General features: G+C 49.5%; 2 protein-coding genes across 2 annotated transcripts in view; both read right to left on the bottom strand.

The window, feature by feature from the left end:
* LOC9644452 overlaps positions 1 to 971 on the bottom strand; it is a 3,451-nt gene extending 2,480 nt beyond the window's left edge. The window contains exons 1-3 of the mRNA XM_024665598.1: positions 893 to 971; positions 519 to 687; positions 154 to 194 (exon numbers count right to left, since the gene is read on the bottom strand). Of these exons, the coding sequence (XP_024521366.1) occupies positions 154 to 194; positions 519 to 687; positions 893 to 971 (289 nt within the window). The remainder of the gene's footprint in view (positions 1 to 153; positions 195 to 518; positions 688 to 892) is intronic.
* Positions 972 to 6,978: 6,007 nt separating this feature from the next.
* On the bottom strand, positions 6,979 to 8,804 carry LOC9644487 (protein Ycf2). The gene is made up of 3 exons (XM_024665597.1): positions 8,285 to 8,804; positions 7,784 to 8,058; positions 6,979 to 7,236 (listed from the first exon to the last, which is right to left on the bottom strand). Exons 1-3 carry the CDS (start codon positions 8,802 to 8,804, stop codon positions 6,979 to 6,981), a joined length of 1,053 nt encoding a protein of 350 aa, XP_024521365.1.
* Positions 8,805 to 12,772: the final 3,968 nt, after the last annotated feature.

The raw sequence follows: 12,772 nt of genomic DNA, 5'->3' as shown, positions 1-12,772 counted from the left end.
CCCCAGATCACCGAGATTTAAATTCACAATATGTTGTTCTTCATACTAAAAACACCGACTCGATGACTGTCACCATCTCCAAGATCAGCATTGTATTCTCCGACTCGGTCTGCAGAATCATTAGAACTATTGTCACGAGGATTTCTCTTGCACCTGAGTTTGCTCCGGCATCAACTGAATTCCCAACAGACTCCCTGAATTCCCAACACATCAACAGACTCTTAATACGTCAATAAATGTCTTCCAGGCCATATCGGCATGCCAGCTAACAGACTCCCGACAGCCTGGAAGGCATTTGCTGATGTGTTAGGCTGGTATTAATCCTGATTAAGACCGGTCTCTTCATAAGATTATAATGTTTAGGTTGGACTTATTATGAATTTAGGGAACTCAAAATAAACTAAAGATTTATAGGATTTTTGATGCTAAACTTAGTTAACCCTATCGCATCGTATGTGAACTTGCACAATTGCACTTTGGTTTGCCTAAGAGTTACGGCACATACATCAAATTGTTACTGCAGCTCATTGACAATGCGTACTTGGACAAAGTCCTCCATGGGAATAAACACTCTCTCATCTGGTGTTGCTGCATCTTTCACTTGACTGCAGAAATTTCCTTGGACAAGGAGCTTCAGGTTGTAATCTCGAAGCAGCACTATTTGACTCGGGATTAACGCATTCTGCTCTGTTGCTCAGATCATCCGAACTCGAGGGATAGTGTTCTCGTCCGCATTCTTGAGTGGCTCAGCACTGAGGATTTGATTCCATATTCACGCCTTCAGATGAGAAAAAAAAAATTTAAAAACATGCGCAAACTTTTTGCGGATTTCATCGTCTTTTAGCCGGATCGCCTGAAGCAGCCACTGTCTAGCACTGATCGGAACAGTCACCGACGCCAGTCCCTGCCTTGGTGTTCTTAGTATCAAAAACATTATCTGGAGGTCGTAAGTGAGGGAACAGCTCGTTCATCACCCCTCCGTCATTGTTTGGGCTTTGAGAACTTTTGGTTTGACTGCAAACTTTGCCCCAAATGCAACATGTGAGGCCCTAAACAGCAAAAGATTTTTGACGAATGATTTTTATTCAACAATTGTGTTTGAAAACAGCCAGCTCCATTCTGCAAGGATTTCAATGCAGGGATGTGATATATCATTTTGGGTCAACAAGAAGTTGGTCTATTAGAAGTAGTGTTCAAATTGTAATTTGAGATTGAAAGCAATTTCTAAGAAACGTGAGTAACTTTACTTCTCGAGGTATAAAATGATATCTGCAGACTCACAACAAATATCAAGCAAGCAAGGTAATTTGCTATGCACTCTACATATATAGCTTCTGATTCATTGAATAACATTTTAATTCAACAGGTTCAATATGGCAGGAGCCTCATGCTGCTACTGTGTTTTCTGGTCTTTCAATTCTCAACCAAGGTGGATGCCTCCAGCGCTTTTCTTCAATACCGAGGTGGTAATTGTGCAACCTGATTAGCGGCATCGGTACCTCTTGTGTCAACCTTCTTGCTGGTTACACGGATGGATATCGTGTTGAATATGATGGCAGTCTGGTACTCAGGCTTTACGACTTACCAAATTGCCAAGGGACTCCAGCCCCTGTCAATCCAGCCCCCGTTTACGTTATCCACCAAGCCCCTCCCCCGCAGGCTGCGCCATCACCGGATTACTACTCACCCCTCCCCCATGATTCCGGAAGTCATCCCAGATATCATGACCGCCACTCACCACGAGACAGGAGAGAGTACCGCGACCGGGATATCGACTATCGTGGGTCTGCCCAGAACCGGTATGATCAGCAGGGGCCACGCAGACCTTCCTCGCCAGATCGTGGGCGTACCTCACGCGGTCGTGACCACTTCCGAACAAACCGTCGGAAACGAGAGCACATGCATCAATCTCACTCCCCTGCTCGACGAACAGGGAAGCGAGGGCATACCAAGGGCACCAAGAAGGCCCAGGGTCCACAGCGGGCAGTGAAGACGGCAGAGCTCACACAGGAGAAACCTGTTACCAAGGCCGTGGAGACTCCGCAGGCTACAGAGCTGCCGCCCAAGACAACAGGGGAGAATATCAAGCCAAGTACTGCCCAGGAGCTGCCCGTGAAAGAGTCACGACCCCAATATGGCCACCTTGATGCCCGATCCGACCACAAGATCCACACACTCCTCCTTGCGCTCGATGATCCGATCCTAGACAAACAAGACGTCATCCGGTGGTTCACAGAACATCTTCATACCACCTACGGCTGCGTCCACTTCCAAGTCCAACCGGGCCCCCGTCGTCATCTCTTTACCGTCAACTTCCTCAAATTCCGGGAGATGCGACGCGTCCTAGGCGAGGGCGTGTTCTCATACCAAGGGAGCTACGCATATGTCCAGCAATGGGAACCGGAGTCAGGACCTCTGGGACGCTGCTTTCCGCTACATATCCGCCTTGACCCCGGACAACCTACACCAGGGACAGACCTGCTCCGTTTCTTTGCACCCCTTGGTGAGCTAGTGGACTTCAATAAGGAGGAAGACCGATTTACAGTAGAGATCTCAATCGCCACTGCGCTCCCGACCCATCTGCATGATCCACAAGGTCACAAAGTCCGCCTCCACTACCTCAACATCCCAACCACCTGGGGAGACCTCACGCCTGATTTTGTATCTGGCTGGCGCTTCTTGGGCCATGACAGCACCCGACAACCCCCCGGCTTGCATCGACAAAGTGAGCATGCGACCATCCCCATGGACAACAAGGAAAATACCCACCCCCAGCAGGCTGAACTCGCCCAGTACCTCCAGACCTGCTTCAAACAGTGGACAAAAGATGAAGCTAGCAGACGCCGGAGAAAACATCAAAGCCATGCTAAGGAGGCCTCTCTGCAAGGTAGGGACAGAGACGACCCAGACTACCCGTCTACGGAAGACTCAAGCAAGGACAGTGACCCTGAGCTGAGCCAACTGCCGCACACAACCCGCCTTGCTGAGTCTCCCCCTGCCATGGCACCTCCCAAATCATTGGCCCCAAGTCGGTATGACGCCCTGCGCCTAAACCTGGACTTCCTCAACAAAGGCATGGCCGCAGACAATCCGCAGAAGCCTCACAACACCCCACGTACCACTTACCGACACCCATGGGGCGAGGCATTCGGATCGCAGCACACACAATCACTGCAGATTGTCCTCCCCAACAGAGACTTCCCGCCCTCAGCGAACGAAGACTAAGTTGACCGGCCCCTAAACGGATTTTGCAAGGCAAACCGTTAATATATTAAGGATAATGCTAGACTTAACAGCCGGCTTTTAACTGTTGGTAATTAGCTATCCACAGGAATATACCGCTGATATAGATCACAAAGATGACTAACGTACTAAACTCAGGATTATGCAGTATGAGCGACTTGCTGAACCCACCCTAATCGAAGAATGCAAGGTAGGCAAACCTAAGCTGCTGGGATCACCAGCCCCATGCGCCCCCCCAGGCCATTAGCTCGTGACCGACTCCGCATTCTCTTCTGGAATATCTGCGGATACCCCTGGAATGATGGAATTGGGCTCTCCGAGTTCGGCACCTGCGATGCGCTTTGCCTCGTCGAGACAAAGGAACACCAAAGGGCCAGACTACCTGAATTCCCAGCCTTTCAGCTTCACTCCTGCTGGAACTGGATTGCAGAACACCACTCCTTCGGCAAAGGAGGGATCGCCATCTATGTTAAGCGTGAGATTGCCCAGAATGTCACACTAGAAAAAGTGGGAGAACACAACCATTGGCTGGCTATCAGGTTTCGCAGTCCCCGACAACGTGACCTCCTGCTTGTAGTGGCCTACTTCCCGCCAACCATCGTACGCCAAAAGGAGCAGCCCTTTGACTCCATCGGCGAAGAAATCCAACGATGGAGTCAAAATGCAGTAGTTCTCATCGTTGGAGACTTCAACTCTCGCATCGGACGAAGGCAATCAGAGAGTTTGCCCCAGGAAACGATGGATGAAGTCATCCCCCGCTCGCTATGCTGGCTCCGAGACCGGGCACGAGACACGTTCCAACCGGATACAGGACCGGGCTTCCTGGACTTTGCATCTGCAGCAGATCTCATAGTGTTGAACGGCACCAAAAGATTCCCACATAGCTCAGCACACACCTATGAGTCCTGGATGCTAACAGACGATGACCCGGACAGACCAGACCGGGGCAAGACTATCATCGACTACGTGCTTGTCCCGGCCAAAAACACACAGGTAGTCCGTGAGCTGCTCTTCCACGACTTCAACCCAAAGTCCGACCACCGGCCCATCGAAGTGGTAGTCAACTTCGTTACCTTGACGCGCTCACTAAACTCCCTTGCCGAGGTCGGCCCTCTTTCTTACTCGATGAGTCAGCCCCTCCTTCTCCGCTTCCAAACGGATCTCCAGACACGTTGGGAGGATGAATCCTGTCATATACCGCTAGAACACCACGCTGCCCTGCTGCTGAAACTAATCAAGGAGGAAGCGCTAAAGATCTTCAAACACCGTCGACCAAGAACAGCCATGCGGTTGCCTGTCGCTGCAGGGTGGTGGGATCATGAGTGTCAACGCCTTAGACGCCGATACATGCACGCACACAAACGTGGAGGCAATACCTAGTCCGATGGCAGAGGCAATACCTAGTCCGATGGCAGAGGCAATTTTAGGTGACGCTGATACTAGCCAGGCTGTTGCTAGCCAAGAGATAGCAAGCACAATTCTCAATCAGAATCTTCAGATTATGCTTGCTCAGTTGCTTCAGCTTGCCCCTTACTTAGGCGATAAGCTTCAGCATCTGATTACTCAGGCAGCAACTCCAGAGCCTAAGAGCGCAGCTCCCGAACCTGAACGTAAGGTTCCAGAGCCTAAAAGCGTAGTTCCAGAGCCTAAAAGCGCAGCTCCAGAGCCTCTTATCCGACCTGAGGATATCATTCATGTGGAACCCAGCATTGATGTCTTTCATGCTGAGGCTCAACCAGGCGACTGTGACAACAATGTTCCATGTATTGATCTATACATTGGACGCCACCCCATCAAAGGTGTTATGCTTGATGGTGGCTCGGGCGTGAACATCATGGAAGAGCGAACAGCCAATATGCTTGGCTTAGGCCCACTAGAACCTGCCCCATTCAATGTTCGAATGGCAGATCATCGTTCAGTGAGACCTCAAGGCATCATCCGCAATGTTGTTACCAATATCAAAGGAGTTAAAATTCCGGTCAATTACATCATTCTTAGGCTGTGTCAGGAACTAGGGTTCCTGCCCCTAATTAAATACGCAAGTCCTAAACTCAGATTAATTATATTCTCGAGCATATTGGGATCTGGTATATTTCAAGGTATATTCAAGACCTTATATTTGGATTATCATCTTCACCGTTCATCTTCTACGGTTGGATCTCAAGACCCATTTATAGAACACTCCAAGTTTGGCTCTATAAACTAGTATATAAGAATAGGTCTTGTACTTTGTTTCCTTGAATTCAATCAACACCAGTTACGGCTGCTAGCTTTTGTTCCCCTTTCTTGCTAGAGTCATGACAGGCTGCCCAAACAGCCTGATGCTTACCCGGTACTCCTTGGTCGTCCCTGGCTACGACGAACAGGCACACTACAGGATTGGCCTAGAGACCGAGTTATCCTTGAAAGACCTGATGGTCCAGTCAATGTCTCTACCAAAGCCTGCAAGCCTGTCTCGCCTGGGAATCGCCCCATCGATCTTGAGGAATTACAGATCTTGAAGGCTTACCCTGATCTCAAATCCTTTTGCTGAGATTGATCTTTACCGTGTCGCAGTTGATATCTCTCGTGAAAAGCCTCCTATCACTCAGGCACTTACATTCCCACCATCTCCGCAGAAGAGGACTTCACTTACATTCCCACCATCTCCGCAGAAGAGGAACTTCAGCAAGTTAACCTCTCAGATGATGAGAATCTCAAGCATTACATCGTTATAGGCAAGGATATCTCGCCTAGTTTTCAGGCCAAGGGCCTAGAACTTCTCAAGCGTCATAAGGCAGCCTTTGCCTGGAGCTATAAAGATCTTAAAGGTGTTTCGCCTGATCTTTGTATGCATACCATTGAGCTATTGCCTGATGCCAAGCCATGCCGCCAACATGCCTATCGGATGAATCCGAACCTGATGGACCAAGTGAAGCAAGAGCTTGACAAGCTTCTTGAGGTGGATTACATCTACCCTATCTAAAACCCTACATGGCTTTCACCATTGCTTGTTGTGCCTAAGAAGAGTGGGAAACTTCGCTTCTGTGTCAACTACAAGAAGTTGAATGATGTCACACAGAAAGATGCCTTCCCTATTCCTTTCTCTGATGAAGTTCTTGATTCAGTCGCTGGCCATGATATGTACTCATTCCTAGATGGGTTTTCAGGCTTCAATCAGGTCACCATCGCACCTGCCGACCAGCATAAGACTGCCTTTATCAGTCCTTGGGGTGCCTACGCCTATCGGCGCATGCCATTTGGCCTATGCAATGCCCCCTTCACTTTTCAGCGATTGGTCACCAACATTTTCAGGGAATACCTGACTGATTTCATGAGAGTCTTCATGGATGATTTCAGATGCAATATTCCATTAAAATGGGACTCATTCAAGTCCCAAAAGTATATTCCTTTCTTATAAATTATTAATTCTTTTTAAAGAAAGGAATATTTCTTACTTAACATTAATAACATTTAATTAACACATAACTTACATAATAAAATGTTTAACATGTCTCTGGACCACGTTAATTCTCTCGTGGTCTCTTTCATAATAAAATATTTTGTCTAGACTAGAAAGAAACCACGTCTACTCCAGTCTAGACATGTTATCTATTTTATTATGAAAGAGACCACGAGAGAATTAGCGTGAGAATTAGCGTGGTTGAGAAAAATAAAAGAAGATGGTCGCGAGAGTTTCACGTGTCTCGAACGTCTAATGTTTAATTTTTGATATCTATTTACAAATTGAAATTCTTAACTAGATACATCTTCTTCACTAATAGCTCCTTCAGCTCTCGCTACTGCTCGAATGAAGACATCGACTTCTTCTGCGATTGAATTTGATTGTCCTTGCAGTTGTCTATGTTGATGGTGGAGCATGTTGTCTATGTCTAGTTGATCTTCTGACCACTTGCGATCCTCCAACCTTTGGTTTCGTCTTCCTCTTTTCTTTAGAACTCTTTGACGTTTGTACACCCCCCACTCCCTGAGAGGTTGCCTCCGTTCTCTTTCCTGAAATCCGAATGACATATCAGTTAAATTTAAAAAATTGAAAGGATCAACTTACCATCTTGGTTCAAAACACTTGTTGTTCCAAACTCATCTCTTTGGGCGGAACATGTGACCCCTTGTTCAATAGGGGCAGTTTCGTTATCATTAGCGACACTGTCATGTTGTTCAAAATCCAATGTATCTTGAACAAACTGAGGAGGCATTTGGTCGTTGAATGAAATTTCGTGCTTCTGGTTCTCTGTTGAGGACATAATATGGTTTTAGTTTTGTAAAAAATTATATCAAAATTGACATTTACCACGAGTTCGGTCATGATTGTCCTCTGGTGCGTCTTGAGTTATCTTTTTTGGCATGAAGAATCCCTTCCTTGGCGTTTATGTCATCTGAATCATCTTCAGAAAGATCGAGATCTTTTTTTTCCAGAAAGATCTTGAGTTCTTCCGAGAGTTGGATCAGTCGGTTGTCCTTGGCGGCTGGGAATGCAAACACGTGATATAGTTGGTTGCCCGAAACATTTAGATTTACCATCTTGAAGTTGGTTGCTCACGTTTTCTCGTGAGGGTGAGGATTCGGCCACGACTGGAAGCTGGCTGCTCGCGTTTTCTCGCGAGGGTGAGGGTTCGCCCATGACTTGAAGCTGGCTGCTCGCGTTTTCTCGCGAGGGTGAGGGTTCGCCCATGACTTGAAGCTGGCTGCTCGCGTTTTTTCGCGAGGGTGAGGGTTCCGCCACCACTTCAAGCTGGCTGCTCGCGTTTTCTTGCGAGGGTAAGGGTTTGACCACCACTTGAAATTGGCTGCTTGTCACAGGAATATCCTCCTCACCTGACACATTAGTAGCATCTCAGGCCAAATAGATAAAGATATCAATTGTCAAAAAATTGCAACTTACTGTTTGTGACTTTTGAAATGGATTCATCAACTTTGTTCACCTCAGCGATGTTTTCCCCTATCTCGTCATCAGCATTGTTTTTCTCCTTGATATCTGTATCATAGAAAAAAAGAATTCAAAACGACACACAAATAATTTATTTAGAAATTTACTACACACATTCAGAGTGGACACGTTGCTTTTTAAAGATGGGTTTCGTTCTGTCCTGTCCTAGCGCTCTCTTCCGTGTGTTTGGACGCTCCTCCGACTCCAGCTCCTCCTCAGTGCCCTCTGGCTCCGACTCCAGCTCCTCGCTGCCTTCCGGCTTCGACTCCAGCTCCTCGCTGCCCTGCGGCTCCTCTCGCTCGAGCTCTTCGCTGCCCTGCAGCTCCTCTCGCTCGAGCTCCTCGCTGCCCTGCAGCTCCTCGGGCTCGAGCTCCTCGCTGCCCTGCAGCTCCTCCGGCTCGAGCTCCTCGCTGCGTTGCGGCTCCAACTCCTGCTCGCCCTGGGTGACTTCCTCCTCCGGCGGCGGGATGTTGTTGGAGGGTGGAGGGGTGGTGTTGCTGGGAAGTTGAACATCCACCGAGAGGATCAAGTTGTTGTTTGGCGGTGGATCTTGAACTGGATTGTTGAGCGGCTGACTCCTAGCAAAGATTGGACCCACTTGTTGCCGGTTTGCCGATTCAATGTTCCTCCTCATCTGTCAAATGTCTCCTTTCTCGAGGACGAGCACACCTATCTTTCCAACCTGGATCCCGGCCTACAACGCTCGCTCGCAATTGATCGCAACCCAGTACACCTGATCCTGGACGAGACTCATGAGATGGTCGAAAAGGCAAAGCCCGATGTCTCCTTTGAAAGGACCGATATCCAAAGGAGACCATCCAGTTGGGAGAGGACGCTCCTCTTCATCATCCAGCAGTGTCTTGAACTCGTCGTCCTTATCCAAGACCCTTGCCATGGAGAGATGCAGCGCCATAGCTTTGACCCGCGGGGCAGTCTTTTCATTGGAGATGACAAAGAAGGAAGGCAAGTGCTTGTTCGTCAGATACGTCTCCACTGCATCCACGACCATCCGGAAGTCGTTGATGTCGAAGAAAATCGAAATGTGACTGTCTTTGGTGAGGAGAAGAGCAGCTTGACCAAACGTCTCACCAAGTTGTTGCCGCGTCCAACCAGCGCCTCTCAAGTCCAAAATGAACAAACCAACCGGGCGTACCTCAGTCGCAAGCCTAGTACCCCACGCATCCGCCGTGTTCATAAGGTCGAAGACACGAAAGGGGGAGTCATCCTTGGCGACGTCAGTTCTCCCCCTTATCCGGCTCATCATTTGCTCGCGGAGGTAAGACTCGGGAGCAAACGTCTTGGACGGGTCCTTCATGCACTTCATGTGCATGAAATTCGTCCTCGCCCACATATCCAAGAAGTCGTCCCCCAGGTTCACGGCTTCACGGAACTCCGCTCTTTTCATCTTCTTGAACTTCTCCGGGTTGTACGCCTCCGCCAGCTTCCTATACTCATCCACAATCACCTGCCGCTCCCTGAGAGTGTTTGCGAGCTCGGTGACCAGCTATTTGTCGTGTTTGTCTGCCTCCTTTTTGCTGCAGAATACAGCGTTCCCTACAAGGATCTGCTCCCCAAGAAAACCGATATCCTCGTCCACTAGTGCGGCAAGGAACTTCATCTTGTGGAGGTTCATCGTGTAGTCTCTCTTTCGAACACCAACGCTCTTCTTCACCGGTTCAGCAGGGACTTCAGCGATGGAGGCAAGTTCCATCTTCTCATTCAGATCAAAAATCTTCTCTCAGCTCTCCCAGGCCTTCTCCTTGCAAGAGACGAGCCGGTGCACCATTCCGTGGTCGTTCCGGTTTAAGATGACGGAGAGCACTCTCTCCAGCTCCTGCAATCAGTTGAAAGTCAAATTAGCAAGGAAAAAGGAGGTATGTTTTGAGTTTACCTTCCATCTCGGCGAGTGTGGAACACCATTAGGAGATTTCTCCGGCTTCCTGAACTCCAACCAGAAAAGCTGGGCCTGTTTCATGGTGCCAGTGAAGGTTGGCTGGTAATGTTGTACATCTCGATTATTGTCGCTCTTTGACAGCTTCAAAATCTCCTCCAAGGTCAAGACGCCCTTGTTAACAAACAACACTTTCCTGATTGTGAAGAAGTCATTGATGGTTGTTGATTGCCGCTCAAGTCACGACTTGTGCTCCTTCTCAATCTCTTGCAGCGCCACCGTGGAGTGTGCTCCGGAAACAACAAACCCCTTCAATACGTAGTTCTCCTTCTTTGCCAACTCCTTGGACAGCTGGTCAAGTCTCGTGATGAAAATCGGTTTTTCCACGCTGCCAACAAATGGAATAACGTGGGCAGCCGCCGGCTCTCGTGGCATCCCCTTCATCTGCTGGACCAGGTCGTCCTTCCACGATGTCTCAAAGGCCCTGTGGTTGAGCATCTGGTTGATGACCAAGTCACTCACCCGCATCCTCCTTGTCTCTTGGCCAAAGAAGAGTCCCTTGTTCGCGATCGCGCCGGTTTCGGCTATCGCAAGCTTCTTCTCCTCCTCCTCGCTCAACTTCTTCTTCCTTGGCTTCTTCTTTCCTTTGGAAGTCCCCGCTTCCAAGTCACCAATTTCCTCCAGGGAGTTGTCAGCCTCACTCTCAACAATCTCAGGCTCCGTCCTCTTTTGCTTCTTCTTCGGCGGACCCTTCTTCTTCGGCGGACCCTTCTTCCCTTCCAAGTCCCCGGAAGCGTCGGACTCGTTCTCGTCGGTATTGGCTGTCGCCAGATCGAGAGGATTGGTCCTCTTCGCCACCGGATGCAAACGCCGGTACTCTGCTGCAAGGTCAATTGGACGTGAGGCCCACTCCGGTTGCCACAGGTTCAACGTCTGCGATCGGCTCCTCCAGAACTTCCTTTCCTTGTGCGTTGAAAAGACATCAAGCACCTGTGCCAAATTCCAATCCTGATGTTCTACAAGTAAGCGGTCCACATCCTCCGTGTGACGACGGTTCTTGATCGCATAATAGGATGTCTTGATCTCACCTTTTTGCTCGTACGTCAAGATAATGGTTTCACCATCCTGAAACCACCCGATCACAATGCCCCTCTCAGTGCTTTCATCACTTGACTCGTCCCACTCTTTCAGGATAATGTCAGCACTCGAGTCACAAACACTGAACCCTTTCTCCAGTCGGTCATCGATATCGACGACCAACTTGTGATCATCAGGAACCTTGCAGATCTTCCGCCCGCTTCTGATCCTTGGCTCGATGTCATTCCGTGGCCAGGCATACTCAGCTCCTGCCCGAAAGCCACCCTCTCGCATCTCGACCCTACACAACTTGAGGAGCACTTTGAATGTTCCGAGTTTCTTCTTGACACCATCTTGAAAGTACTCATGGTTTGGGTCCAACGAGATGACCCTCCTGGCAGCCGCCAATTTCCGGTTCTTGGTAAAAAGCTTGTAGCGCTGCGTTCAAATGTGGGGTTAGAAATGTGAAAAGAAATCAATGTTTGAAACAGGAAGACCATGAAACAAAAACCAGATACAAGGGGCAGGTGAACACTGAAACAAGGAGGGCCTCGGTACCTGAGGGACTCACTAGAAATCGCGAGGCCCTCAGGCGCGAAGCCCTCATTCCCTGAGAGCCTCGCTAGAAATCGCGAGGCCCTGAGGGAATGAGGGCCTTGCTGGAAATCGCGAGGCCCTTAGGAAATAGGGAATGAGGGCCTCGCTGGAAATCGCGAGGCCCTCATTCCCTGAGGGCCTCATTCCCAGAGGGCCTCGCTGGAAATCGCGAGGCCCTCAGGCTCAGGCGCGAGGCCATCAGGGAATGAGGGCCTCGCTGGAAATCGCGAGGCCCTCATTCCGTGAGGGCCTTGCGCCTGAGGGCCTCGCGATTTCTAGCGAGGCCCTCAGGGAATGAGGCCCTCACGGAATATTAACCCGATTCCCTTTCGATGGGCGGCGCGCATTGCGCCCTTCACACAGGATTTCCCCATCTCTTAGGATCGACTAACCCATGTCCAATTGCTGTTCACATGGAACCTTTCTCCACTTCAGTCTTCAAAGTTCTCATTTGAATACTTGCTACTACCACCAAGATCTGCACTGGGGGCCGTTTCACTCGGGCTCGCGCCCAGAGCTGCACCACGACCCCCACGCCCTCCTACTCATCGGGGCCTCGCAATCGCCGCGATGGCCGGGCATAGGCCGCGCGCTTAAGCGCCATCCATTTTCGGGGCTAGTTGATTCGGCAGGTGAGTTGTTACACACTCCTTAGCGGATTTCGACTTCCATGACCACCGTCCTGCTGTCTTAATCAATCAACACCCTTTGTGGGATCTGGGTTAGCGCGCACTTTGGCACCGTAGCCCGGCTTTCGGTTCATCCCGCATCGCCAGTTCTGCTTACCAAAAATGGCCCACTTGGAACTCGCATTCACGGCCGGGGCTCAACAGAGCAACCCCGGCTGCTTTACCTATTTAAAGTTTGAGAATAGGTCGAGGGTGTTTCACCCCCGATGCCTCTAATCATTCGCTTTACCCGATAAAACTCAGCAAGAGCTCCAGCTATCCTGAGGGAAACTTCGGAGGGTACCAGCTACTAGATGGTTCGATTAGTCTTTCGCCCCTATACCCAAGTCTGACGAACGATTTGCACGT

The sequence above is a fragment of the Selaginella moellendorffii genome, unplaced genomic scaffold (genome assembly GCF_000143415.4).
Source record: "Selaginella moellendorffii unplaced genomic scaffold, v1.0 SELMOscaffold_124, whole genome shotgun sequence".
Taxonomy (NCBI): Eukaryota; Viridiplantae; Streptophyta; class Lycopodiopsida; order Selaginellales; family Selaginellaceae; genus Selaginella; species Selaginella moellendorffii.
The sequence above is the reverse complement of the archived record's forward strand: the minus strand, read 5'-3'. Positions and strand labels throughout refer to the sequence as shown.

Excerpts from the sequence above, each read along its gene's own strand:
- LOC9644487 (XM_024665597.1), bottom strand. The coding sequence starts at position 8,804 with ATGAGGAGGAACATTGAATCGGCAAACCGGCAACAAGTGGGTCCAATC. Across the intron at positions 8,059-8,284 it reads GCAACGTGTCCACTCTGAAT|GTGAGGAGGATATTCCTGTG; the intron begins GTGTGTAGTAAA and ends CTAATGTGTCAG. Across the intron at positions 7,237-7,783 it reads CCTCACCCTCACGAGAAAAC|GAAAGAGAACGGAGGCAACC; the intron begins GTGAGCAACCAA and ends TTCGGATTTCAG.